This window comes from Lissotriton helveticus, chromosome 5_1 (genome assembly GCF_964261635.1).
Source record: "Lissotriton helveticus chromosome 5_1, aLisHel1.1, whole genome shotgun sequence".
In the NCBI taxonomy this organism is placed as follows: domain Eukaryota; kingdom Metazoa; phylum Chordata; class Amphibia; order Caudata; family Salamandridae; genus Lissotriton; species Lissotriton helveticus.
In genome coordinates, this window is record NC_136065.1 from 1925949874 (window position 1) to 1925975825 (window position 25952).

The 25952-nt window shown below is 44.4% G+C and overlaps 1 protein-coding gene across 1 annotated transcript; it reads right to left on the reverse strand.

The window, feature by feature from the left end:
* Positions 1-7079: 7079 nt before the first annotated feature.
* On the reverse strand, positions 7080-25786 carry CDC6 (cell division cycle 6). Its single transcript, XM_078645526.1, has 12 exons — positions 25655-25786; positions 22301-22499; positions 21477-21758; positions 21166-21365; positions 16274-16446; positions 14675-14781; positions 13392-13531; positions 13180-13280; positions 12572-12636; positions 10988-11205; positions 8992-9132; positions 7080-8191 (listed from the first exon to the last, which is right to left on the reverse strand). The coding sequence occupies exons 2-12, from the start codon at positions 22485-22487 to the stop codon at positions 8102-8104; spliced, it is 1704 nt and encodes a 567-aa protein (XP_078501652.1). The 5' UTR covers positions 22488-22499; positions 25655-25786; the 3' UTR covers positions 7080-8101.
* Between the last annotated feature and the right edge of the window lie 166 nt (positions 25787-25952).

Consider the following 25952-nt stretch of genomic DNA (forward strand, 5'->3'; position numbering starts at 1 on the left):
TCAATTGGTTAAAATCTGTCATGTTTCTGCTGACTCCGGCCACAGTTGTAACCTCCCACCCCTAGAGTATCCTCCCAGGTACAACATGTCTCCAGTGAAACATTTTGGAATCAAGATTAGCAGTGACTGATACGCTCCGACAAGAAAATTATTATACATGAGATTACTATACAAGAGATATTACAAGATTTGAAGAACAGGTAAACACGTGGATTTGACTGCCCCTCACATTGACCAACAGGACCGCAATAGCAAAAAAAAAAAAATATAGGAGTTTTCCCTACATTTTTCTATATATTCCTGAACATTTCCTCTTCCGCTCACAAGACACTGGTTTAACAGACTGATAAAATTTGATCAGAATTATGTTGGCAGGAAAACAACCTAGATTGAAAGGAGAAATACTGCTACTCCCCTTCAAACGGGGAGGCCTTGATGTGCCTAATCTAGAACACTACTACTATGCCCAGGGTCACTAATGGCACTTACTGATGCTCATCCAACCCCACACTGAAATCAATACGGTAATCTCTCCTGCACAGCTCCTCAATGTACAAATAATACCATGATATGCATGGTCTGGGCCAACTTCCACCTCAAGGTCCAACTGGACTGCATTAATGCAGAAAACATGCCACTTGTATTCAATCTCCCACTCAACTGCTTATCATAAGGGCTGCATGCAGCTTAAAGATCTACAGTGGTGTGAACTATTCCCTTATAGCAATTTCTCAATGTCATAAAAGCCACCACTTGGTTGCACACGTTTCTGTATTATATGCCTTGTTCCACCTGTAAGGGACTTTAAGCCACCTTTTCCACTATGCCCCATCAATTGCTGCATTGAATATGCTACAGGACAGGTCTCCCGTATAAATGCCACCAGCCAAAAGAGCAATTGCAGTACTACTAAAAATATATTCAATAAAGTCACCAAGAAATAAATATCAAAGCCAGGTGTATTTCTTGTATTGTGCATTTATAAAAAGCAATAAGTAGTTATGGGTTCAAACTTCTCACGTACATTGATGACAGAGAATCAATGTTGCATCAAATAATTTGTCCTAATCAACAATGTACTATAACCCATTTCATATGACTGAGAGAAAGTGGCTTATACATAGGACCTAAATTTCCATTAACACATTTTTTTATTTATTTTTTTGCTAGACAGAAAATGGGTTGACAAGTCGACCTTTCGGTCTTTGAAGTTATCCATCTACCAGACCTTCATGAGGACATAAGATTCATATGAAGAACAAAGACCCCTTGATAAGCAGATCAATACAAAACATTTGCTGCATAAAGAGAATAGGACCGGTCTAGCTAATGAAAAAGAAAAAACATTTTTTTGTGAAAATATAGGTTGAATGTACAAGCTGGTTTATTATAGGACACATTATTTGATGTGACTTTGGTTCTCCGTCAATGTACACGAGAAGTTTGAACCCTTTACTAATTGCTGATTATAAATACACAATACAAGAAATACACCAGGTTTTATTGAGATTTATTTTTTGTTGAATATATTAAGACAGTTCTTTTCTGATGTCACGGTAAGGGCATCCAACAGTAGTGCTGAAATTATCCTTTAAGACAGTGAAATCCCTTGCAGGCATCTTTACCGGATACTTAGTTACCCAAGCCCACAAGAGTAGATTGGGTTGCGTCAAAACAGGTGCGTCACGCAACTATAGCCTGCTGTTAATACATGCCAAATTCCTCCATATCATATACACAGCCCTTTGTGGGACACAAGACAGATATTCTTCATCTTGTGTCGACATTTGAGAGTGTAGCGAATTTCTGATAATCTGTGATGTGTGTAGCAACTGGCTTGGTCATTCAGGAGGCACTATTAATTGTGCTGCTTGCATCTGTAAAGGATGTTCCAGTATTGGTTCAGAAGCGGACCGCCATAATGCTCCTCCTAATGGAGGGGCTATGCATTGGGGACAGAGTGTAGTGAATTTCTGATAATCTGCGATGTGTGTAGCAACTGGCTTGGTCATTCAGGAGGCACTATTAATTGTGCTGCTTGCATATGTAAAGGATGTTCCAGTATTGGTCCAGAAGCGGACCGCCATAATGCTCCTCCTAATGGAGGGGCTATGCATTGGGGACAGGGTCCCCCTCCCAAGGCTGGGGATTGCCTTCGACATGTGGCATAGGGGCAGGACCAACTGGCATCTTTCTGGGGCCTGACTTAAATACATCTGGAACCCCCTGGTGCAGCAGTGACTTGATCGCTCTGGACCAAAGGCTAGCACCGCGCCTCTGGACCCAATGCTAGCGCCGCACCTGAGCAATCCACAGCACCAAATTAAACAGGATACCAGCCGTGAAGTGATATAGGATTGAACTTTCAAACTATTTGGGTTGTGGTGGTTATAGTAGGTTGTGGTTAGGGGGGGGGGGTGAATTGGGGACAAAAAAAATTGCCCTGGAGTTTGAGCTGTTGCTTACTGTACTTGTTTTGGTACTATAAATCCTATCAACTAAAAAAGAAAATTAATACACGCACACATATATACATACACGCCGCTTGTCTATAGGACCCGAAGACCCCATTTCAGCTTCTTTGCTCTAGTTTTACCTCCTTCTGTTGAGGTTTCTACACATAGTCCATGCTAGAAGAGATAACACTAGCAGAAATTGACAACTTTTAAAGGGCCAAAAATCTGCTGAGAACGAGCAAAATGTCGGCAATCCACAGGATAAACAACGGTCAAAGTACTGGAGCCAGTTTTAAAACTGGTGCAATTTTTAGAACACGTAGCAACTCCCTACAAATAGCTCCCTTTTACTTGGACTAGGAGGGGAAAAGAAATTGCCAAGACTTCGCTTCAGTGTAGTAACAGCCCTTGCGAGGTTTACATGTTATATTGAAACAGAGAGCCTGAAGTCATTATGATTCGACAGCTTTCAGGACGTGGATACGGATGTTCAGGGTCTTAGATTGCCACAAAGAAAACAGTGGGGAAAACTGGAAGTGAAGCGTGTCAAGGAGTCACTAGTTAGGCATTTCTAAATATCCTTAACAAATGCTAACCAGTTTTTAGCTGGTTCAACCCACAAAACAGATTCACGCTTAATTTGCTTTTCATTTGCAAGGCTCTTAATAAAATGTCAGTCACCAAGCATAGAAATCAATTGATTGTGTATAAGTAGAACAGTAGTGCCACGTTAAACACAAGCCAGAGAAAAACCAAAAAAAAGGGGTGATTGGGCGCGCACACACACACGATTTATTTATTTATTCAAAGTTTTATATAGCGCGAACAAGATCTTTACAGATATCAGAGCGCTTCACAGAGACAGTGGTAGGGGCAACAGGACTGAACAGAACTAATGGGAGCAGTATAATAGTCACTAACATAATAGGAAGACAGTAGTGTACAGAAAACATACCAATATACAATCAGGTAACAAGTAATATAAGACGGCGCAAAGTCATTGATCCTGCTACAATAGAGTTCAGGTAAACTTTGGATGTAGGGATGGCTTATACCAATTTCTAAGGATAGAGAGAGCAAGGGTGGGGGCATCAGGAGGGTGATTCAACAAACTAAAGTGTATCATAGTGGTCGGTAGTAGGAGAGTAGCATAGTAGTGTCACAATCAAATAAGAATATAGTGCCAAGAGACAATCAGGAGATCAAAAGTACAAAGCGATGCAGAGTCTCTGATCCAACACCTATAAAGTTCAGGTGAACTTATCCATAAGGATGGCTTTTACCTCTTTCTTGAAGAATGCAGTGGAGGAGATAAGCCTGGTTTCAGGAGGGAGTGCATTCCAGATCCTGGGTGCCATTCCTGAGAAGGAGCGCTTGTATGTTTTTTCCTTCCGGAATCTACGAGGTTTCAGGAGTAGATTTTTTGTACTTCTATTGGATCTCGAACCTCCAGATATAGACAACTTTTGAGCGAGGTAGTTGGGTGCCTTGTGGTGCACGGCCGAGTGTGTCATAACGGCAATTTTTAGCTGTATTCTGGCTTCAAAAGGCAGCCATTTTAGAGATTTTAAGTCTGGGGATATATGCAAATGTTTTCTTGAGCCAGTAATGAGTCTCGCGGCAGCGTTCAGGGAGGCTCTTAGGGGTGCTGTTGTGGATAACGGGAGTCCGCTGAGGGCCACAATTCCATAGTCTATGCGAGGGATGACTAACGCTTGTACAGCAGTTTGGAAGTCCTTGGCTGGGAGGAAGGGTTTAAGTTTCCTCAGTGTGTTGATCTGGAAATTAGCTCCTTTTGTTGCTTTGCTAACGTGCTGTTGCATTTTGAGCTTGGCGTTGAGTGTGATGCCTGGGGATTTCGCAGAATCCACGATGGTAGGTTGGACATTGAGTGCTGTTAGGTTATTGAGCCAGGTTTGGGTGGTGGTCATTTTCGCCGGAGGTGAGATGAGTAGGAACTCAGTTTTCAGAGCATTTAGTTTGAGGTGATTACCGGCCAACCAGTATTGAGTGTTACTAAGTGTGGAATTCAGAAGTTTGATATCTTCCGGGGATCGTAGCTTTAGGTAAAGTTGTGGGTCATCGGCGTACATATGGAATTGAACATTGGATACTTGGAGCAAGGTGGCGAGCGGTTCCATGACGAGGTTGAACAGTGTGGGGGAGAGGGAAGATCCTTGTGGGACACCGATTAGTTGTATTAAGAGCAGACTTCAAGGAACTATCCTACACCAAAATGCAATGGCCTGATACTTAAAAGATGTAGCTCCTACAAGAAGGTTCAAGTTGAGGATTTACAAGAAATCAGGCCATGGAAACGAAAATCAATCCGGTGGGGGAAAAGGGGGCAATGGGAAGAAGGTTTTCCCTTCAGGCGCAGTTGGCATCACTGGCTTTTAAGTGCTGGCAGGATGGTACTCAGTTAGGATTTTTGGTAACTATTTTTTGTGGTTTACATAGGAAGACTGTTATGCATGGAATACCCAGATGTGCTCTGAACTTGTAGCTATGAAGTGGAAAGATGTGAATGGGAGTTTCTATTTTCATATATCTAGATAATTGAGCTTTCATGTTCTGGCAACTGGATAGTTTAATAGTTTAATCAACAAAAAGGGGGAGAGAGAAAATCGAAATGGATTAGTTCTCCCTAAACATATGTAAATAAACAAACAGAATCCACTCTTCGTGTATTGGGTGTATCCTCCACAGTTGGGGAACACCTTCCTTGTTTTTAGGTCCCCTCACACACCAACAGGCCCCTTGGTGTCATGCTTCATCATCGGGGTCATCGTACCCCTCTATGGGGTACGGCGTGCTGCGACCTACGGATACGCGGAAGCACTTGGTAGACTATGTGTGGTGCGGATGAGGGGTTTTAATTTATGTGAGTGTATGGTGGGGATTAGAACTAAGGGAAGGTTAAAAAGTACCTGGCTCGTGGGGTGACTAAAAAATATTTAATAAGCCCCTGGGCTGGTGCTGTTAAAATTAAAGTGTGGGAGGTTACCACGCAGACAATGTGCATTACCTCCTCTCAGTGTGCGTCGACATGTTTCGGTGTAAAGACACCTTCTTCAGGAGTCAACTTCTCACCTTAATCACCGGAGGGGTTGATCGGGAGGAATTTCCTTGCTGATATCGTGCTAAATAGCATATCAGACCCTGACGTTTGGCTCATGAAGCTTTTCAACCCCATCTAAGCAGTTGACTAAAAACGACATTTTGTTGTTAGGTACATTATTTTACCTCCACTGTAATTCTCACTTTTTATTGGAGATTCTGATACAAGTTAGAGAAACGTGAGTAAGGTGGGGATTTGTGCACCCCGTCCTGAAGAAGGTGTCTTTACACCGAAACATGTCGACGCACACCGAGAGGAGGTAATGAACATTGTCTGCGTGGTAACCTCCCACACTTTAATTTTAACAGCACCAGACCGGGGGCTTATTAAATATTTTTTAGTCACCCCACGAGCCAGGTCCTTTTTAACCTTCACTTAGTTCTAAACCCCACCATACACTCACATAAATTAAAACCCCTCATCCGCACCACACATAGTCTACCAAGTGCTCCAGCGTATCCGTAGGTCGCAGCACACTGTACCCCGTAGAGGGGTACGATGACCCAGATGATGAAGCATGACACCAAGGGGCCTGTTGGTGTGTGAGGGGACCTAAAAACAAGGAAGGTGTTTCCCAACTGTGGAGGATACACCCAATACACGAAGAGTAGTTTAATAGTTTACCAGAAACAAAAAGTTTAAGTAGAAGCAAAATCCACCCAACGTTGAGACTAGGCTTTGTGTGTACCAAGCTACATACCACTCTATGTCCTATTTCTTTATTCAATTTGAGACAGGGTGTGAAGCCAAGCCTGGATAATAGGATTTTGCATGCCTTCCGCTAAACAGATTTTAATCCCGACGTTCTTTCCCAATCAGTCACAACATACCCATTTCACACGGCCACTGCCTGCGTAGTAAAAGCACAGCGTTTGGTACTTTGTACACATTTGAAGAATATGATTTATCCACAAGGTAACCTCCTCCCTTTGATGATCAAGGTTGTTGTATGGCCTTTACAGGGGTCATGGTAATGTGGCTTTAAGAAGATGGCTGTTTCCAACACCAACTTCTTAGCCTTGTATTTGGTTGAGTTGGGGTGACTGGCACGAAGAAAGAACTGTGATCCTTTGTGCATCTATGACTTATATTTTTTTTTAAAGGTAATCCAATTTAAGAACCATAGCACTGCTGGTCCCAAAGTGGCATTAGCGTCAAACTTGTTAAACAGGTACGTTAAGCATCAGAATTCCATTTTAGGAAGAGAAACCAGGTGGGAAATACTTAAATCACACTACAAGGATTGTGATTGAAATCAGATAAGTATTTTTCATTTGTTTTATAAAACGCAGTAAAACTAATAGCCAAGACCCCTTTGTGGAACTCATTTAACAAATCTGTTTGCATGACAAACAGATCCAAGCGCCTTCAATGAAAAGGCTGCCTGGATAGTTTAGGATACCAGTAATACTTCTAATTGGAATCCTACAAATGAATAATTTGCTATATATTACAAAGCTGAAAAACGGACAAGATTCAATAAATGGTCTTTCACAGCAAAATAGATCTTTAAAATATTTATTTAAAAGAATCGATCAAAACAGTTCATATAATTCCATATATGCCAGAGTAAAAAAAACATACCCGTCTAGATTTTCAATAGTAAAGAGTATCTTTAAGATACCAAAAAAAAGACATCTGCCAAGTTGAAATAGCAAATATAAAAACATGTTGAAATACAAGTCCCATTAGGACCGATGAACTGAAAAATATAGTTACTGGTTTTGCACCGAATTTAAAAGTGTACAACTGCAAGGCAGCGCTCCCCAGAAGAAACAAGAAAACTCCCACAAAAATAAATTCATTAAAAGTTTAGGGTTGGAGACAATGCCGCCATATAAAAACTCATGCAGTTTTGTTACCTAGATCATGTTTGAGGTAGGTTCATTGCTAATAACACTTGAAATTCACAAACACAAATGCATTAAACATGCTTTAGAAACATGTCCAAGTAACCAAATTAAGAGTGTGCCTTGTAGTAAAAGGGATCTAAAAAAATATATACATATGTTCACCGCAATACTTGCTCACCAGGAACTCAGTGCGGCTTGGTCTAAAATTAAAATACAAAATGGCACGGTCAAGATAACATCGTACAATTAACACGTTTTACCATTTGCCAAAAAACAGCTGTGCAATTAGTGTTAGGAATTTGGTAAGGGTTTTTAAAAAAAAAAAAGCCCACGACATAATCATGCATAATTTGAGCTAGAGTTAGATTTCCATCGTGTGCATCTCTGTAGAGTGAATCCTCAAAAGAAGCAGAGACCATGCGAGTTACAAGAGTCGAGATTAAGCCAAGTGCTCAATATAAGCCAAAGGGCAATTTTCGCCTCAACGTTTCAATTAAGAAACACTTTATCCAGCCTGCAAACTGTTTTCGCATACAGAGATTAACCTAATCCAACAGCAAATAAGGCAGTAGTCTTAAAACAGGCGCCGAAAAAAAAAAAAAAAAAGCCCACCCCATGTAGAATCTGTGTGCAGGGGGTTCCAATAGAAAACCTTTAAACTTCTATAGGGATTATGAAAGTCCACCATGTAGAATATTCCCAATCAAAGCTTTGTCTTTCAGAGCGTGTTCCACATCTTTCTCTTCTATTTTTAAGCAAATCTGTTGAAAAACAAAAACACTGGTTGATCTTCAAGCACACAAGTGTGGAGAAAATCTTATAAGGCAACAAAATAAAAATCACAGGTGTACTTTTTCAGCAGGTATCCCATAGTGTTCAAAACCATGGGGGACAAAGACAGACCAGAAGGTATTTATGGACGTAACTCGCACTATGGTTGTGGTAGTTAACATTAACACAAATTTGATTATCACGCCTTTGTCTGCTGCATCAAAATGTAAAAACAAAAGCACACAGATTCAGGAGGTCCTACTGCATCGAAACTTGTTTATATGCACACAAATTACCAGGAAACAAAAAAGCACAGCCACACGCTATTCAGCAATCTTACAAATCTAACTAGCTCACTTAAACCACCTAGTTTCAGGAGCCAGTAGACCACGCAGAGATTTCCCCCCCAGTCATATGTGGAATTAGGGATATATTAATAAATATAGGGGAAAAAAAGTTTGCTTTCAAACAATGTGATCCTCATGTTACACTAGGCCAAACTACTAAACTTACAGTTTCGTTTCTAGAGTTAATGAGAACATTTACCTTGACAAAATGGTCTTGTGCAATCCACATTAGTTTGGATAGACTTGGAATCAGACTCCAGAGACATTTTAAACTAGAACATTACACTGTAATTAAAATTCATGAGCCCTAGGTCGCAGTCAAACCACTCTTCTCATTTTCTCCACTGTCATTACTCAGCTGGCCTAATTCTGTGCAAGTCAAACCAGGAAGCAAATTTAATTAGGCTTTGGACAAGCTCTAAAAATAAATAGGCATGCAGTACCTTAGTGAGTCTGGCTTCCTTCGATTTCTTCAATCCCAGAATACCCCGGGACTCCAGCAGACTAGAAAGCGACAAGCATTCTGACTGTCCAACCGCAGGGACCTGCTGCTTCCGACAAACCTTTGTGTATTCTTCATGTAACTAAAAAAGAGTAACCCTGGTTTATTATAGGAAATAAAAGCATAGACCAAGTCTAATACAGTGATTTTAGAAAGCGCATATAGGTAGTTTTGTCCACAGCCTCCCCAATCCATCCCGTACACTATTGCATGAACTTTTTCACGACTTAGCAGATCACATAGCAGCATAGTTTTGATGTTAGAGATCAACTCCATCTGCATTTACCAACATTATACCCATGTCTTGTCGTGCACCGGGCAAGAGCACATTCAATTTGCGCTAATGGTGTCAAATGTATCCTTGTAAATTATAAATAATATTGCATGTTTCAAAATGAAGTAAGATTAAGGAAGCAACCAGAGGAATGATCATATGATCTAAGGCTCCAACCTTCTCTGTAGTGAAAGCTACTTCCGATTAGTGAAAAATCATAGTGAGCTACTGACTACTAAACAACCCTTGCATTACCACCAGAGACCCCCACACCACACCACACCCAGCTCAATTGACTAAGCCTAATGACCATAGAACCAGATACAATGATTTGAACAAAATACTCAAAGTAGGGACACTGACATGGAGGCATGTGTCAGCGAGAGCATGGTCTTCAGGGATGTATGAACAGGTGTGCATACGAATGGAACATATTTGTATGGGTGACAAATTGTGTCATATGTACTTTAAGCACAGGACATGCCATTCTCCATGTGTGACGCTGTTACATGTCTAACAAAACATACAATCATTTTTTAATGGGACCAATGTAAAGTGCAGAAACGGGATCTGCAAAACTGTTCATAATATGGAATATTTTTCTGCACTTTAAATGGCTTTATTTTTCAGTTACACTGATGGCACTATGTCTACTAACCATTTGGAGTAAAGAACTTGCTTGTTGTAAATGCGATTTTGAAATGGGGAAAATTTTCAAAATAACATTTAACATTATGGTAACTTTATTTTAATTTTCTCCCATTTAAAAGCATTCAGACATAATTTAATTTTGTTCACAGCTGTAAATACAGAGTTGAGACTTAAGAGTTAATACCTCAGTGCTTCAGTTGTTCAGCTCTGTGCCCCAGCCATAAATCTGAGCATTGCTCATTACCAGGCCCCGCTATCTGCAGCCGGATAATGTAAAATAAACACAGCCTTCCCATAACTTTAAAAAAAGGAAACTAGGACTGTGTGCTTATTTTAAAAGCAACTCATGCCTGTGAGCTACTCGGGAGGAGTCTGGGAGCAACGGATAGCTTCCAATCCACTAGTTGGAGACACTAGTGTCTGATTTTTTCGTGCTGTACATATTTAATCCCTTATGGTTTGGTTACAGCTAAACACCTTGGCTTATAACTTCTGCGCATGAAAAAATACTGCATCCCAAAACTATACATATTATGCTTATTCCCATTGTTGAGGAAAGTGGCAACATAACAATGCATTTCAGTCCTTGCCACTCGCAAGCCTTTGCCACTCGCACATGCAGCAATGGTAGCAATAAAGAGCATATTACACTGTGCGTATAAGTACTATATATTAAGAGTACTGCTGAAGGTCAGAGTTCAAGAACCAAGCATATCTAATCTTCGCTCCAGCTCATGTCTTTCCTCCTATGCTTTTGGTCTAGCTCACTTCTGCAGGCTCTCGATCTGTGTCAGGGACTTCCCACCTTCATCCCATGATCCAGAGTAAGATAAAGACAGCAAAGACTGATGAGGACAATACATCTAGACCCTCAACACCTACATAAATGAAGTATTTGCTAAATCTAACTAGAATGTCCGTCGGCCAGTCAGAGAAATCAAATCCATGCAAAACCACATGGTAATGCTTTAGATGTACACAATCCCTGCACATATCACACACGGTTGCTTACCTTTCCCAAGGTCACCTCCTTCACTTTTGCCTGTCGGGTCATCATCAACAGGGAGCAGACGAGCAGTTTCTGTTGCAATGGAAAGGAATCGTCTGCACCCCCAGAATTACCAGAGGTCATTCGGTCACCATAGACGTCAGAGATCACACGAGAGATGTGGGGGAGACCAACTCGTTTAGGAACCTGAGACAATGGCAGGGACTTTGTTGGCGATTTGCCTAAAAGTAATAACACGAGAAGGAACAGAGTATAAAAGTCTGCAAGAGGATACTGCACAGTACAAGGTTCAGTTACAACAGTCGCGCTCTATTAGTACCGTATCACCTTAAAAGCAGCGACATTGTTGGCTGCCATGGGTGAGTCACATCCAGGGGTTGCAATGATGCCGCCCATCAAAGAAGTCTATAAGCACCCAGGCTTTCAGTGCCTGTTGCATCAGTGTATACTCTGTCATAAAAGATGCAACTGCAGGGAATTGAAACTTAGTCTTCATGCAGACTTAAACTAGGACTCATTTCTTTGGAGGAAAACATGCCAGGGACAGACTGCCCTACAACAACTGGTGGGCTCTGGAGTTCCACTAACGAGCAGCAGCAAACAAGAACGCACAAGAAAAAATAACCTGTAACATCCAGGACAGCTGTTGGTGTTAACATCTATTACCCCACCAAATGCATTTCGAGGGTTTATGCTGCAACAGTATTTTTGTCCTACCTACTACATACAAGTTCATTCTAAGCCACAGGTAAAGTTCTCTTAAAAGAAATTGCATACAGGAAACCGTAGTGTGACAACCATGTGTTGGCTCTCGCTTCTCGCAGGAGAACATGCTAAAATCAGGACTCCGGTTTCGATTTATGCAAGAGGTTATCCAGTATGTAAAGAAATTAGCAAACGTGTAGAATGCACAGAAAGGGAGAGCTGGAGGGATAAATGCTTATCTTCTTAACAATAGCAATCAGTAACGGACAGGTGCAAAAAGATATGATCCGTTTCAAAGCTGGTAAAGCGAATTCTCTAATTTCACCATTAGGAACTGCAGCACAAAGCATGCAGGGAGACCAAAATACTGTGCAATCCAGACTGTCATTCATGTCTCCCTAGCACTGCAGCTTGACAGCTGCTCAGGACACAACGAACGAGCGTAGACATTTGGCAGAAGCAGATGCATTCAGTAATGCAGACTCAGCTGGTCACAAAATGAGGATATGTTGCCCGTTTATAGGATGCAGCTGCAAAGGGGAAGGACAACCCCACAATACCATGGACCAGCGAGAGCCCTGAAGCGACCTCTTGGTTTGGAAGAGGCCCAGCTGTTTACACCCAAAAGCAAGTCATCTGCAAAGATCATTAGGGCTCTCAGCACAGCGCTTGGGTGCGATTGTCAATTGATGGTCCACAGGCCCCAGCGCGTGGTGCCAAATGTTACTCACCATCCCAGGGGGTGGCTTTGCAGCTAGTGTTGGAAAACACCACTGGCAACGCCGAGCAGGAAGGAGGCAAGGAAACCACCAGGTTACCTCGCTCCAGTCAGCAATGGGAGGGGGATGCGGGTTAACAACCAGCCATGAGGGAATCACTTACATTCAGCGAGAGGTTTCAGAAGCGTCTGACTTCGGACATCCGACTCGACAATCTCAACTGCTCTCCTACCGCAAAAAAAAAAGTGATAATTCCAGTTTTAAAAAACTCACAAAAACTATAAACAATTAATTAAAATCATATGAGAGCAACTGCCTACTTGGCCCTTCGGGTACACAGGATGGCATATCAAGGATGGAAATAATTCATTCTTATTGGCCACACCGTGGACAGTCCTATAACCAAATGATGAAACAGTCACGAGATGAAAGTTTTCTGGAACTGAAACCTAGCGGAAATTAGCTCGGATTTTATTGCCACCAAAAAGTAGGGTACTGAACACGGGGAAAAGCCACGGGAATAGATCTCATGGAAAAGCAAATTGCCTTTAGTGCAAATGTAATTAAAGTAAATTGTTAATCACAGCAGGATACGCTTGCATTCACACAGCAGGTAATGGACTGATAATTTTACTGCCTTTAACTTGGGGAGAAAGCAGTGCTCCCCCGTGGAAAGCAAGCTTCTCAAAACACACATCACAGGCTCCTAAAAACACATTCGCTTATAATGGGATGAATAATTAACAAAGCCAAGTCAGCGCTGCGATTTACCTGCACACGTCCAGCGCTTTGCGAGCATCCCCCGAGACAGCGGACACTTTCCTGGCGCAAAACTGAATGGCAGCATTGTCGAGCACCTGATCGCCAGACACCTAGAAACACAGTGGAGAATCCGGGTTGGTCTTAGGGGGAGGACAGGCCCAAAGAGAGAGGGTAAAGTTGAAGCGGAGGGAGGAAACTCCACTACAAAAACCAAGCCTTACCTGCTTCAGCCGCTCCTGTAAAATGGTCGCGATCTGATCCTTTGTATAAGGTGAGAAGTTAAGCAGCTCTGGTTTGCACTTCGGTCGTGCCTGAAGCCTGGGAAGAATGCGGTCTGTGAGATCTAAGGCGTTAGCAATTCCTATTGGAAAAATAGGAGACATACACATAAACAAGAGTAATCGGGGTAAAGTGCACTTTAATTGAAAAAACACCAGGAACCGTATGCAACTTGGACTGTAGTTCAGAAACCAGTCTGTGCACGCAAAACCACTTACAATTAAGAAGATAAGCCCACACCCAGCAAGGTTCATTAATCCACTCACCACGGGACATTAGGGGAAAGCAATCACTACCTGCAGCTCATTAGCAAATGGCTCTGGGATGCAGTAAAATGAGATTGTTTGCTTATGAGAGTGCCAAATGTAATGACACTGTACACCAGTTCTGCTTGTTGTGGAAGAGGCATATTGGCTGCACATGAGCGTCACCCACTATACTATCAGACTACAGGCGAGGAAGACATGGGTGTATCGCGACACCACTATACATGCGGGTAGGTGCTCATAGGAACCCTCTACTACCCTGCTCCCACGGAGTTCTCTGCTGATGAAAGGACAAACGCAAGCAGACACAAAATCAAACTGCATTTCCAGTTTACACCCTGCTGTTCTAAGCTATTTAACATAAGCTAGCTCATTCATTTGGACTTTAGGCGCTATTCCCCGAGCCTGAACCTATGGTAAACGGGGCTTTAACAGAAGTACTACGTTCGTGCAAAAATGAGATTGAGCGAGAGCAAATGAATGGCACCTCGCTCATTTAAGAGTTGGGTGGGTGGTGAACAGACAGCAATGATTGGACACGTGCACTATGGAGGAGTAACAAGGCCAGAAACCTCCTAGGCCACCGAGGAATAGTATACAATGAGAAAACCCCTTCCATGGGAGGACAGGGAGGTGGAGCAGATGCTAACAGGATTGCCAAAGTCTGCATAAGAAGATTGAAGCTCTCTATAATAAAAAGAGGTATGCAGTTCTGCATGCAAAATGGTACTTAAGCGTGCCCCTGGAAAAGTAGCATTTATGTGCCCGGAATATTTTTTGGTAGAGGTGTTAGGGGTTAACCGGTCTTCGGTAGGTTACCCACATACATACAAGTGGGTTGACCGGCACAAGTTACCAAAATAATAGTACCGCCCCAAAAAAAATATATACATCTCTCAAGAGTCAAACACATTAGTTGAGTCACATTTTCGCAGCTGTCACCAGAGGTAGAGACTTACCCACAAGTACAAGTCTTGAGTTCGATAGCCAGGGCCACTCGAACACAGTGTAGAGCACTTCCTGGCCTTTGCTATCGAGCTGATCCATCTCATCTAAGACAAGCAAACTGAAAAGGGGAAAAAAAAGCGTCTTTTGAAGCTCAACAGCTTATAAAGAAGGAAGATATCTGCAGTTTATGTAGTTTGAAATTGTCAAGAACCTGGATGGACTAATAGATACAGAGTAGTGCTGGATGGAAGGCTTGAATTAATCTCAGCCGCTTGTAATTAATCGGGCTGCATTCCACTCCATCATTGTTTTGCACACCATGTCACCTCAGTTTGGACCCAGCTATATGCAAATCAGTCTGGACACTGCTCCAATTCGACCAGTCCAGCACAAATTGGCAAGCTGAGTCCTTACTGAACCAGAAAACAAGAAACCATGGAAATGTTTTGGCCTAATTATGGGCTCATCAGCAAGGTACAGCAACCATGCGCACAGGACCCACGTCGGGCATACCCGCCGCACTTAGGGCAACACATTAATATGGATGGAATACTTGAATTATTCTCAGACACTGGTAAATACTCTGTGTAACCGGAGTCTACCTATCCTGACTGAGGGGGGTGGTACCCCAAAACCAGTCCTAGGAATCTTGTTTCGGGTCCAGGGATGCCAGTGCTTGGTAGTTTGGGCTGGATTGTGCCCATGGGTAGCATGATTAATACTGATTAGCATATAGCTGGGTCCAAACTGGAATAGTGTGGCGATACATTTTTTTTTTTTTAAAGCTGGATTTAGGGCCAGATCTCCGACTGGGGGAGAGTGCTTGACATTGTTCAGCATTCAGTCCATCAATTGTTCTTGTTGCATTTGTCACCCCAAGTGGGACGGGTATGCGCAGACATGTGCCCTGTGCTCAGCATGACACCATAGACAAGCCATCCTGAACGACTATGTGCAATACCCCGAAACTGGTAAGAGGATGCTTGTTTACGATCCAGGGAGGACCGGGCCTGGCAGTTTGGGATGGGCTGTTCTCATGGGGGTGCAGGGTCAAGACTGATTTGCACATGGCTGTGTCCAAACGAGAATGGTGAGCAAAAAAAAAAAAAATAACAAAAATACCAAAAAAAATATATATGGATTTAGGCACAGATCTGACTACGGGCAAGTGTTCGACATTGTTCAGCATTCCGTCCATCAATTGTTCTTTTGGGATAAGAGATAAACCCCCAGAATTCATTGAACAGGCAGATTGCCATTTAACTGGAAATTCAACTAAAGGTCTTATGTATATTTTGTGAAAAAACTATTTTGCAATTGAAGTTATAAAAGAAGAAACCAATTTGGCCCCTGTAGTAGAGCAGGAACTGTGTATTATCATTTTAGTAACAAGGTTAAAAAAATACAGTCATGAACAATTAAATGAAAGTAATGAATCTGATAATTGAGCAGATATTGAATTAAACAGAATGACCGTCCTTTAGCAATGCTGACTAAGACAGACATTAGTTCTTGGCTATTCTGGTTATACAGAATAGGACATGCCATGACATAAAAAGACCTTAATGGAATTGAAAGAAAACGGATGCAGAGAGACGACAATTACTTACACCATGGGTCCTTTTGCAGTCAAGTTCTTCTCTAGTTTACGCACAATGTCTTTGCCAGCCAACGCATCCTTCCCTTCCTCCGCCATGCCTTCTGCTATCACACTGAACACACCTTGCGAATTTCTCAAAGACATGCAGTTAATGAAGACCGTCTTACAACCCTTGAGCTCGCTCTGCAAGAAACGCACAGATCACAAGACACCTTTATCACAGAGAATGGGGGTGCATTTAATTCACAAAGTACATACACCAAGGATTGATAATTTGACTAATACCGGTTTGTCAATGTTATATACTGCTCATTCAAATAGGCCTATACAGTTAACAGAAGTGTAAAAAGGATGTGCTGGTAGACAGCCATGCCGGTCATATAAGTATGACCGGCAGAGATAGGCATATCACCATCTACTGTTGGCCTTATTTTCTGCCTTATTGTCTGCTACTTTTTTGTGCTGTTGTCTCTGTCTTTCGTCACCATCTACTGTTGGCCTTATTTCTGCTACTTCGCCCCAGTGCCCTCCCCCTTCCTGCCCCCCACCCGCTCCCTCGCGATTCCTGCCGCTCTCCCTGCGGCCCCGCCCGGTGCCCCATTCGCCGCCCAGCTCCCGCCTCCCAGCTGCTCCTCCCTCCCATAGCCCTTCTTATGGAGGCCATGCGGCTGGCGCGCCAAAGGCAAGCCTGTCTGCGCCTGTCCGCGCCAGAACCCCTGGCCCCCGCCGAAACCAAGAAACCCGACTGAGATACGACACCACCACCCTCCACGCACTCAACACCGACCGACCATCTGCCTGCTACCAAGCCACTCCGAAGCACACCCACGGACCCTTCTCCTGCCAAACATGCAAATTCACCTGCGTCCGAACCTACACCCCACCACCCAGACCAGGCAACAACAACAACCACCTCAAGTGCATACTACTCAACACCCGGTCTGTCCACAAGCACGCCGAACAGTGGGACCTCCTCGATACAACAGCACCAAACGTCGCCTTACTCACAGAAACCTGGATGAACGCCTCCTCCGCCCCCGCCATAGCCATCTCGGACGGCTACAAGATCACCCGAAAGGACTGCGTCAACCAAACCGGAGGAGGAATCGCTATCATCTACAGAAACACCATTGACGTCACAACCAACTATGAAGATGCCCTCACCACCGCCGAACACCTACACTTCCAGATCCTTACCGACCCAAAGACCACACTCCGTAACCCTCATCTACAGATCCCCAGGCCCATGTACACAATTCAGTGAAGCCATCGCTGACTTCATCAGCCCACATGCCCTCGCCTCATCAGACTACATCCTCCTAGGGGACCTGAACTTCCACCTGGAGAACAACAATGACAACAACACCACCACCCCCCCCCTGCTCGACAACCTCGGACTCAAGCAACTGGTGAACACCCCCACCCACTACGCCGGCCACACGCTCGACCCCATCTTCTCTGCCAGCAGCCATGTTGCCTTCAGCCACTCCACCGGACTACACTGGACCGACCACAGCTGACTCCACTTCACCTTTAAGAAGACCACATCCCACCACTGCCTGCAACAGATCCCCCGTAAATGCTGGAGCAAAGTCACCGCAGACCAGCTAACCACATCAGTGAGCCAGAACCCATCAATATCCACCACGGACACCAACGACGCAGCCCACAACCTCACACAGTGGATTGCCAAGTGCACCGACACCCTTGCACCACTGAAGAACACTCCAGACAAGCCCGGCAACAGGAAAACATTGTTCAAAGAATCGAAGAAATCCTGCCGAAACCTTGGGAAAACCTGGCACCGCGAACAGACGACAGAAAACATGACAGTCTTCAAGAATGCCACCCGCAAACACCACCAGCTGATCCGCACCACCAAAAAGACATCGTTCAAAGAACGGCTGGACAACACACACAACAGCAAGGAACTCTTCAGCATCGTAAAAGAGCTCTCCAATCCCAACAGCAACGGCATCACACCGTCGCAAGACCTCTGCAACTTCCTCGCCACGTTCTTTCACTGCAAGATCGCCGATATCCACAACAGCTTCGGCGCCCAGACTCTGCCCCCAGCCACCGAACAAACGCCCCCTACAACCACCCTCAGTGCTTGGACTCCCATCAGCACCGAAGACACCGCCCACGCTATGAACACCATCCACTCCGGCTCTCCTTCCGACCCATGCCCTCACCACATCTTCAAAGCTGACACCACCATCGCTCCCCACCTACGGAACATCATAAACAACTCCCTTGCGTCCGCCACCTTCCCAGAGAGCTGGAAGCACGCAGAGATTAACGCCCTACTGAAGAAACCCACAGCAGACCCTAAAGACCTCAAAAACTTCTGCCCCATCTCTCTTCTTCCCTTCCCGGCAAAAGTGATCGAGAAGATAGTCAACAAACAGCTGACCGCATTCCTCGAGGCAAATGGATCCCTCCACCCATCCCATTCCGGATTTCGAGCCAACCACAGCACCGAGACAGACTTCATCGCAGCCACCGATGACAACTGGGAAACTACCGCCCTCATCCTCCTAGACCTCTCAGCCGCCTTCGATACAGTCTGCCATCGCCCCCTAATAACCCGCCTCCACAACGCCGGGATCCAAGGTAAAGCCCTGGACTGGGTCACCTCGTTCCTCTCTGACAGAACCCAGAGAGTCCGCCTCCCTTCCACGCCGCGGTCACCGAGATAATCTGCGGCGTACCCCAAGGCTCATCGCTCAGCCCAACCCTCTTCAATATCTACATGAGCCCCCCCTCGCCACCATCGCACGCAAACACAACCGCATCATCATCTCATACGCCGACGACAACCAACTGATACTCTCCCTCACCAAAGACCCAGCCACCGCCAAATTCAACCTCCAGGAAGGAATGAAAAAAGTCGCTGAATGGATGAAACTCAGCCGTCTGAAACTGAACTCAGACAAGACGGAGGTCCTCATCCTCAGACCATCCCATCCCATCCGCCTGGGACGACTCCCAGTGGCCCACAGAACTTGGCTATGCACCGACACCCACTGACCACGCACGCAACCTGGGATTCATCCTGGACTCTTCTCTCACGATGACCAAGCAAGTCAACGCCATCTCATCTTCATGCTTCAACACTCTGCGCATGCTCCGTAAGATCTTCTGGTGGATCCCTACCGGTACTAGAAAGACGGTCACCCAGGCCCTCGTCACCAGCCGCCTGGACTACGGGAACGCCCTATACGCAGGAACCACAGCCAAACTTCAGAGAAGACTCCAACGCATACAGAATGCATCCGCACGACTCATCCTCGACATCCCCCGCCTCAGCCCACCTGAGACCTGCACTGGCTCCCAGTCAACAAAAGGATCACGTTCAGGCTCCTCACCCACGCACACAAAGCGCACCACGACATAGGTCCCGAATACCTCAACAACCGCCTCACGTTCTACACTCCAGCACACAAACTCCGCTCCGCCAGCCTCGCCCTTGCCACCATCCCACGGATCCGCAGAACCACCGCCGGAAGATCATTCTCCTACCTGGCGGCCAAGACGTGGAACTCCCTCCCCATCTACGACTGACCCAGGACCACCTCACATTCAGGAAAACAGCTCAAGACCTGGCTCTTCGAGAAGTTGCGACACTCCTCTCCCCCCCCCCCCCCCAGCACCTTGAGACCCTCACGGGTGAGTAGCGCGCTCTACAAATGCATTGATTGATTGATAATACAGAGTGATGTGTGGGTGTGTAAGCATACACAAAGACAAAGGGAGGGAGGACTAGGCGTTTCCAGTTTTAAATGTGACAGTGAGAAGTTATAAAGCGGTGAACTATGTAGAATATCATGCGTATTTCTGTTATCTAGATAGGCGCACGGGGGGCAGAGATTAAACTTGAGACCCAAATAAGTTTGTAAGAACAGAGAATGCAAGCCCACCCACTTGCACACAACGATCAAGAAATATTTTTCATTTAAGGAGCCATATTTGAGGTTTAGAGCAAGGGAGATGCGATTAAGTCAAACAGAACACCAAATAAAGAACCTATGGCTAGAAAGAGGATATCGGTCAGATTCCTGTGCTACAACAGAGCATGTACACCAACGTTGAAGGTGTCCCAAATGACAATCTGGCTAGGGTCATTTTAAAAGGAGGCTGAACTCTCACCCATTAAGGTGGCATGCTTTATCATCAGTAAAGATCTGTGCCATAGTAAGACTATTCTACCATAGTGGGCTCACCAATGGTATCTCCTTTGGGAAATCGTCAGTATTAGTGTAACACATGAACGCAGTAACGGCCGCTTTGCTGGTCTTTTCTAGTTCCAATATACAAGCTGTTGTTCTACTGGCCATAGCTTGCTTATGTAGGGAACTTATAACCAGACCCTTGATTGATCCATGTAATCGAGTCCAACACTTATGACAAAGGCTCCCCCAACTCAGGGGAGCTACATATGATGGCAGTGTAGCTATGACCGCATAGGGCAATAGGGCTGCCCATCCTCTACTTATTCTCGGTTTTCTGAAGTGTTCATTTTTATCCCAGTGTAGATGGATACATTTGGAGTTGGTCTCCATTTAAAGGGTAGTGTTTAGTGCACTGTGGGCCTGCGTCGAAGTCTATAAGAGGCAAAGAGAGGACATGGCCCAACGGCCGGAACTGGCGACTTTGGAGCTTACGGTGCAGTAGAGTAGGTTGGTACGAGCGTTAGGACATTCGAGCCTTAAAAGGACAGGCGGCAGGGACTTGAGTTAGTGGTTAGGTGGTGTAGCAGCTGCCACCTGTATCTCAACACCTGCAGCCCATCTGTGAATAAACACGACTGGATTTTACAACCCCTAACCCGAAACTAATTAACTTAATTTGCGTCTTGACAATGGCAGGCGTGTCGGCCATGTTCTTTGTCATACATACCTTTGAATCCTGCAAAATTCTTCTGAAGCAGGCAGTCTTTCCTGTGCCAGGAGCCCCGGAAATGTAGAGGCTGCCAGACTTCGCACCGCAGATGTGCTCTTTTAAAAAGTGCCGGATGGCATCAGTCTCCTTATCTCTGGCAAGCAGCCGGTCAGGGACTGCTGTGCTGAAAGCCTGCTTCGCCTGCTGGTAACATGTGCCTGCACACAAAAACAAGACATATCCGATGTGACCAACAGAGCTATAAGTAATCTGCTGGTGCAGGGATTATCACATCTCTAGTCATGAAAACATGAACCAGTTGTACTCACTGTCTTGCTTGAAAAGTTTAGTGCAGACGGGTGACCCCTCTGGACGCATCGTCTGTTTAGAGCTGCTGGGTGTTTCCTGCCCTTTCCGCAATGGGGAAAGGGCAGTCACGTCTGGTCCTTTTCTCACTGGTGACACACAGCCTGCTGCTGCCTGATTCTCATCAAACAGCAACCTTCGTCCTTTGGGGGACAGTGTGGTACTTGGCAGATCATTCTCCTTCTTGCTTTGTTTTGGTGGCGAGCAGTGCGTGGTAGTCTGGATATTGCACAGGTTGTCATCTCCTAGAAAAATCATGAAGAGGTAGTTGATTAACTTGCTCCAACAACAAAGTTTGCCCCAAAACCAAGGAGAGGTCACTGAAATATTTGGATCAAATGCGCAGACAAACAAGTACATGGAGGAAATTTCATGCATTTAACTCCCCTTTTAAGTACTACTTAAGGGTTCTAAGTAAAGCGGTCCAGCACCATCTGCACCACAGAGCATTTTACAAACACGGCTCTCCAATGACAAGGCATGTTTCTTACACAGAAAAAGAACTCCCTCTTCTCTTTAAACTCATGGCCAATAGTCCACACATGAACGCAAAAACACTGCTAAGACCAAACAATGACATACAGAGGAGGTGGCAAGCTCTGTCCCACCAAGTTAAACATGGCACTGCCAATATTCATCCAAGTCAATTCATAGTTACAGTTGACGGTTAATGTCAGCTTGGACCCAATTTTTAAGAGGACACCAACTAGCTGAGGAAGCCAACCAACCAAATATCTGTCTGGTTTACAAGAACAGTTTCTTTTGGCAAAACTAAAAGTGAGCTCACCCAAGCGCTTGCGGGGACTAAGGGGAAGCACTTTCGACTGTGGGGAAAGCGGCGTAGTTAGGATTTTGGAAACATCTTTGGGTTGCTGAGCCTTGATTTGGGTCCTGCCGGTCTTCCGCTTGGGAAAGTTGATGGTTTTCTGTGAGTTGATTTCATCACTGACGGCACGGAGTCTGGTGCTGGGCATGGCTGTTCAGATCTACAACAGGAAGAGAAAAAAAAAAAAACACTGGGTGAAATATTGATAAACGTTCATACCTTTTAACAGGCAACAAAAATCACAGCTGAGAAAAACACACGAGGAGCTGCTCTCCCTGTAACCCTACAATCCAGGGCAGATAACGCTCAGCATTTCCTTAGATACACCTGGCGCTACTTTGGGTGGTGCAAATTTTAAACCAACTATCAATATGTGAAATGCACTGGGGCAATAGCTAGCTACATACACCTTCCACTGGGGAGGTCGGTAATACTACAGGTCAACAGAGACAACAGACGCAGAGGTGATCTGGGCCAAAACTCTAATCGGAGGTGGTAAGAAAGCAGTAGTCGGAGAGAAAATGGAAGCGCGTCCCATTACTGGCAATGTGCGTATAAGCACCCTCATATAGAGATCTCAAGTTTATGAGCAGTGTCCGGTCACAGTTCGCCCAAGAGTAATGCGCGCACACACACCTTCCACAACATACATCAGTGCTCACACATTGCCAAAGAACACTGAGCGATAGTATTGCCTTTTCTTGCATACAATGGTTATATAAGCATGAGCCCATACAACCCTCATTATGCGCAGCAGGCAACGCAAGGGTGGGAGTAGTACGTCCAACATGTACAGGAGAAAACAATGTTACCGTAATCGTATATACACTAGTTTCGCACAAACAGTCCAGCAACGCCTGTCTCGCTCCAAGTGTATATCCAGCCCCATGGCAGGAAGCCAGCTATATTTGCAGCAACCACTAAACACAACTTCTGATCTTAAATAGCAGCTAAACACTCCCCCTAGAACAGACTACTTTAATCTGTGGGGTGAGACAACCGGGGGGGGGGGGGTGGGTACATTCCTCAAGCCTCATCAGCTGAAATGTCATTCTGGGACTCTCCTGTGCTGTAAAATCGAAACCTGGTAGAGAAGCTTAACACCGCTTTCTGCCAGTGAGCTGCAGAACTGAAATTAATACAAATGTGCACGACTTAATCTGCAATTGTAAGAGATGCTCAGGAGCAGGTACTGGCTTAAATTGATCAAATCACTTGAAGCTCCTTTTTTTATGGTAGTGCAAAGAGTTAGCAACTGAGCTGTGAAATACATGCTTTTAACTGTCATAGTATTTACACAGAACTTACTATCCCCGAGGTGTTGAGAACAAAAATATAGTATTACGTACTCTCTGGGTATTACTAAAACCTATATTTTGGAAGCACCATTTTATCTTAAACCTTTTAGCGCATTTTGAAGAGGTCTTATACTGTGTGCAATACATGTATAAAATAGTGACTTACATATTCACAGTGCTTTCTATGATAGGTTGTGGCCTCGTAGAACTAAAAATACACAAGTCACTATTCTCTACTGCACCAACCAAGATGTAATTGCGTGGCTCTCTGGTTGCCCACAGACCCCTGCAGAGCATTAAATAATAGAGGTTTCATAATGTACTATGGTGCATTTCCCATTGAGTAACAACTTTTTTATTTATTATCCAAGCTGCATGTTATTTTATACGTAGCTACCTGGTGGTGAAAGACCTAAAAAACAGTATTTTGTTTTTAGCCACATCTTTGACCCCGCCCCATGTCAGACTCTCAAAGCCCTCTAGCCCCCTCAACGTGACTAAAGTCAAAAACAGCAGCAAACTAATAGCACGTAGTCGTTTTTAGCTAAACTAGAAGCATCTGTTTTCATAATGTTAAAAATAAAGAGAAGATTAAGGGACCACTTCCTCCCCTGGAATTAAAGAAAGCTTCCTACTTGGACCTTACAATTCATTATTAATGATTTTAAACTGTAGGTTTTAATTAGGATGAATGATGTTCAGCAACCCCCAGTTCCATGCAACTGTAAAAGCCAAGCTGTCAGCATCCCATAAAATATAGTATGGTTATCCTGATGCCTTGCACTAAAGTTGTAGCCAATGCATTACAGCCATTATACCCAGGGTCACTGGAAATATGCGACTGGGTGGCTGCACCGATTTTAGCATAATTATGGATTTGCCACATAACCCATGATCTGCTTTTAACACCAAAACATTTTTTTTTATTACTCAAACGGTTTAAAAGTTACGAAAAAGCAGCGACAAGTGAGCCGAGCAGTAGAAGGTCCTTTGCAAATATGGACTGGTCACCTTTTCATTGCTTATTGCTATTTTGGGTGTAAAACTGGTAGTAATGAAGTGCAACTACAGCTGGACTATGTCTCTGGAGAAAAACAGGTACACCCATTACATTAGTTCAGAATGGTGTTATCTGATTAAGTTTTGTCAAAAATTATGGTTGTGAAAAATAAAGTACCGTTGTGCATTTTTTAATAATTCTTTTTGAAAACTTTTTTTTTTTTTTAACGGTTAGGTAAGCCTCCAACACCGAACAGCAGTCACCTTTGGTTTGCTAAACACTATTTAATATTATTTCCCCACCGTAAAAATTATTTGCTTTAAGAATTGGAAGCCTTTATGGTTGTCGATAGTTATCATGGAGGAGTACCAGGTTCTAGAAATTTTTATCAGGAAGGGGGTCCTTAGCCTAAAAAATGTTGACTGGGGTCTCGGAATCAAGAAATTTGAAGACCTCTGCCCTGGAGCTTCTGGGCAGGAGGGCGCATCAATGTAGTCCCAGGGTGAGTCCACGGACTTGGGTGCCAAATGGGGCCATTAACTAAATTAGCATCTCGTATCAATCTTCGGAGACTGCTGTGTTTCTTTGTCCTTAATACACGGGGCTAGTAGGGAAGAGCGAGAGTATATCCGTCCAAAATTCAATAACTAGATTAAACACAACATCGGCGGCGTTAGAATGTTGTTTTTAAGGCGATACAAGACTGTTCGAAAGCAATTCAAATGATGAACAATGGTCCCTTCCAATGGTGTAACTGGCTAGGGGCGGCTTATAGGAATTAAGCAGAATATGTTCCTTAAACATGGAATTACAGAGAAATCACAAAAATATATTGATGTTCTGATGTAACGGGAGGTAACGCGAAAATACCACCCCTACACAGAATGCAACCCGTAATGTGAAACAATCATGGGAAATACTAATCCCATTATTTACAAAAAAAATCTACAATCCCTAACGCGTCCGAGCCCCCTGAAAAAACAGAAGACCGGAGGTAGGAGCACAGCTGACACTCACCTTCAAATTGCAGCAAGAACGGTTCAGCTGTTTTGTCTCTACAGCTTTACTTCTTTCCTCTCGGCTCGCGCCACACAGACTACCCTAACCCAGCTTCTCTAGCGCCAAATCCGCTCACACAAAACCCGCGCGCCAACTGAACCCGCAGCCGCGATTGGCTGCAGTGCCAGCGCGGGAGACTTTCGACATCACCCGATAGGCTGACAAGGGTAGGCCGAATCTAGCCACCTGATTGGTTGAAGTAATCCTTGACGTATTTATTCCACTCGCTTCTGATTGGTAACACCGGAGTGTTAAT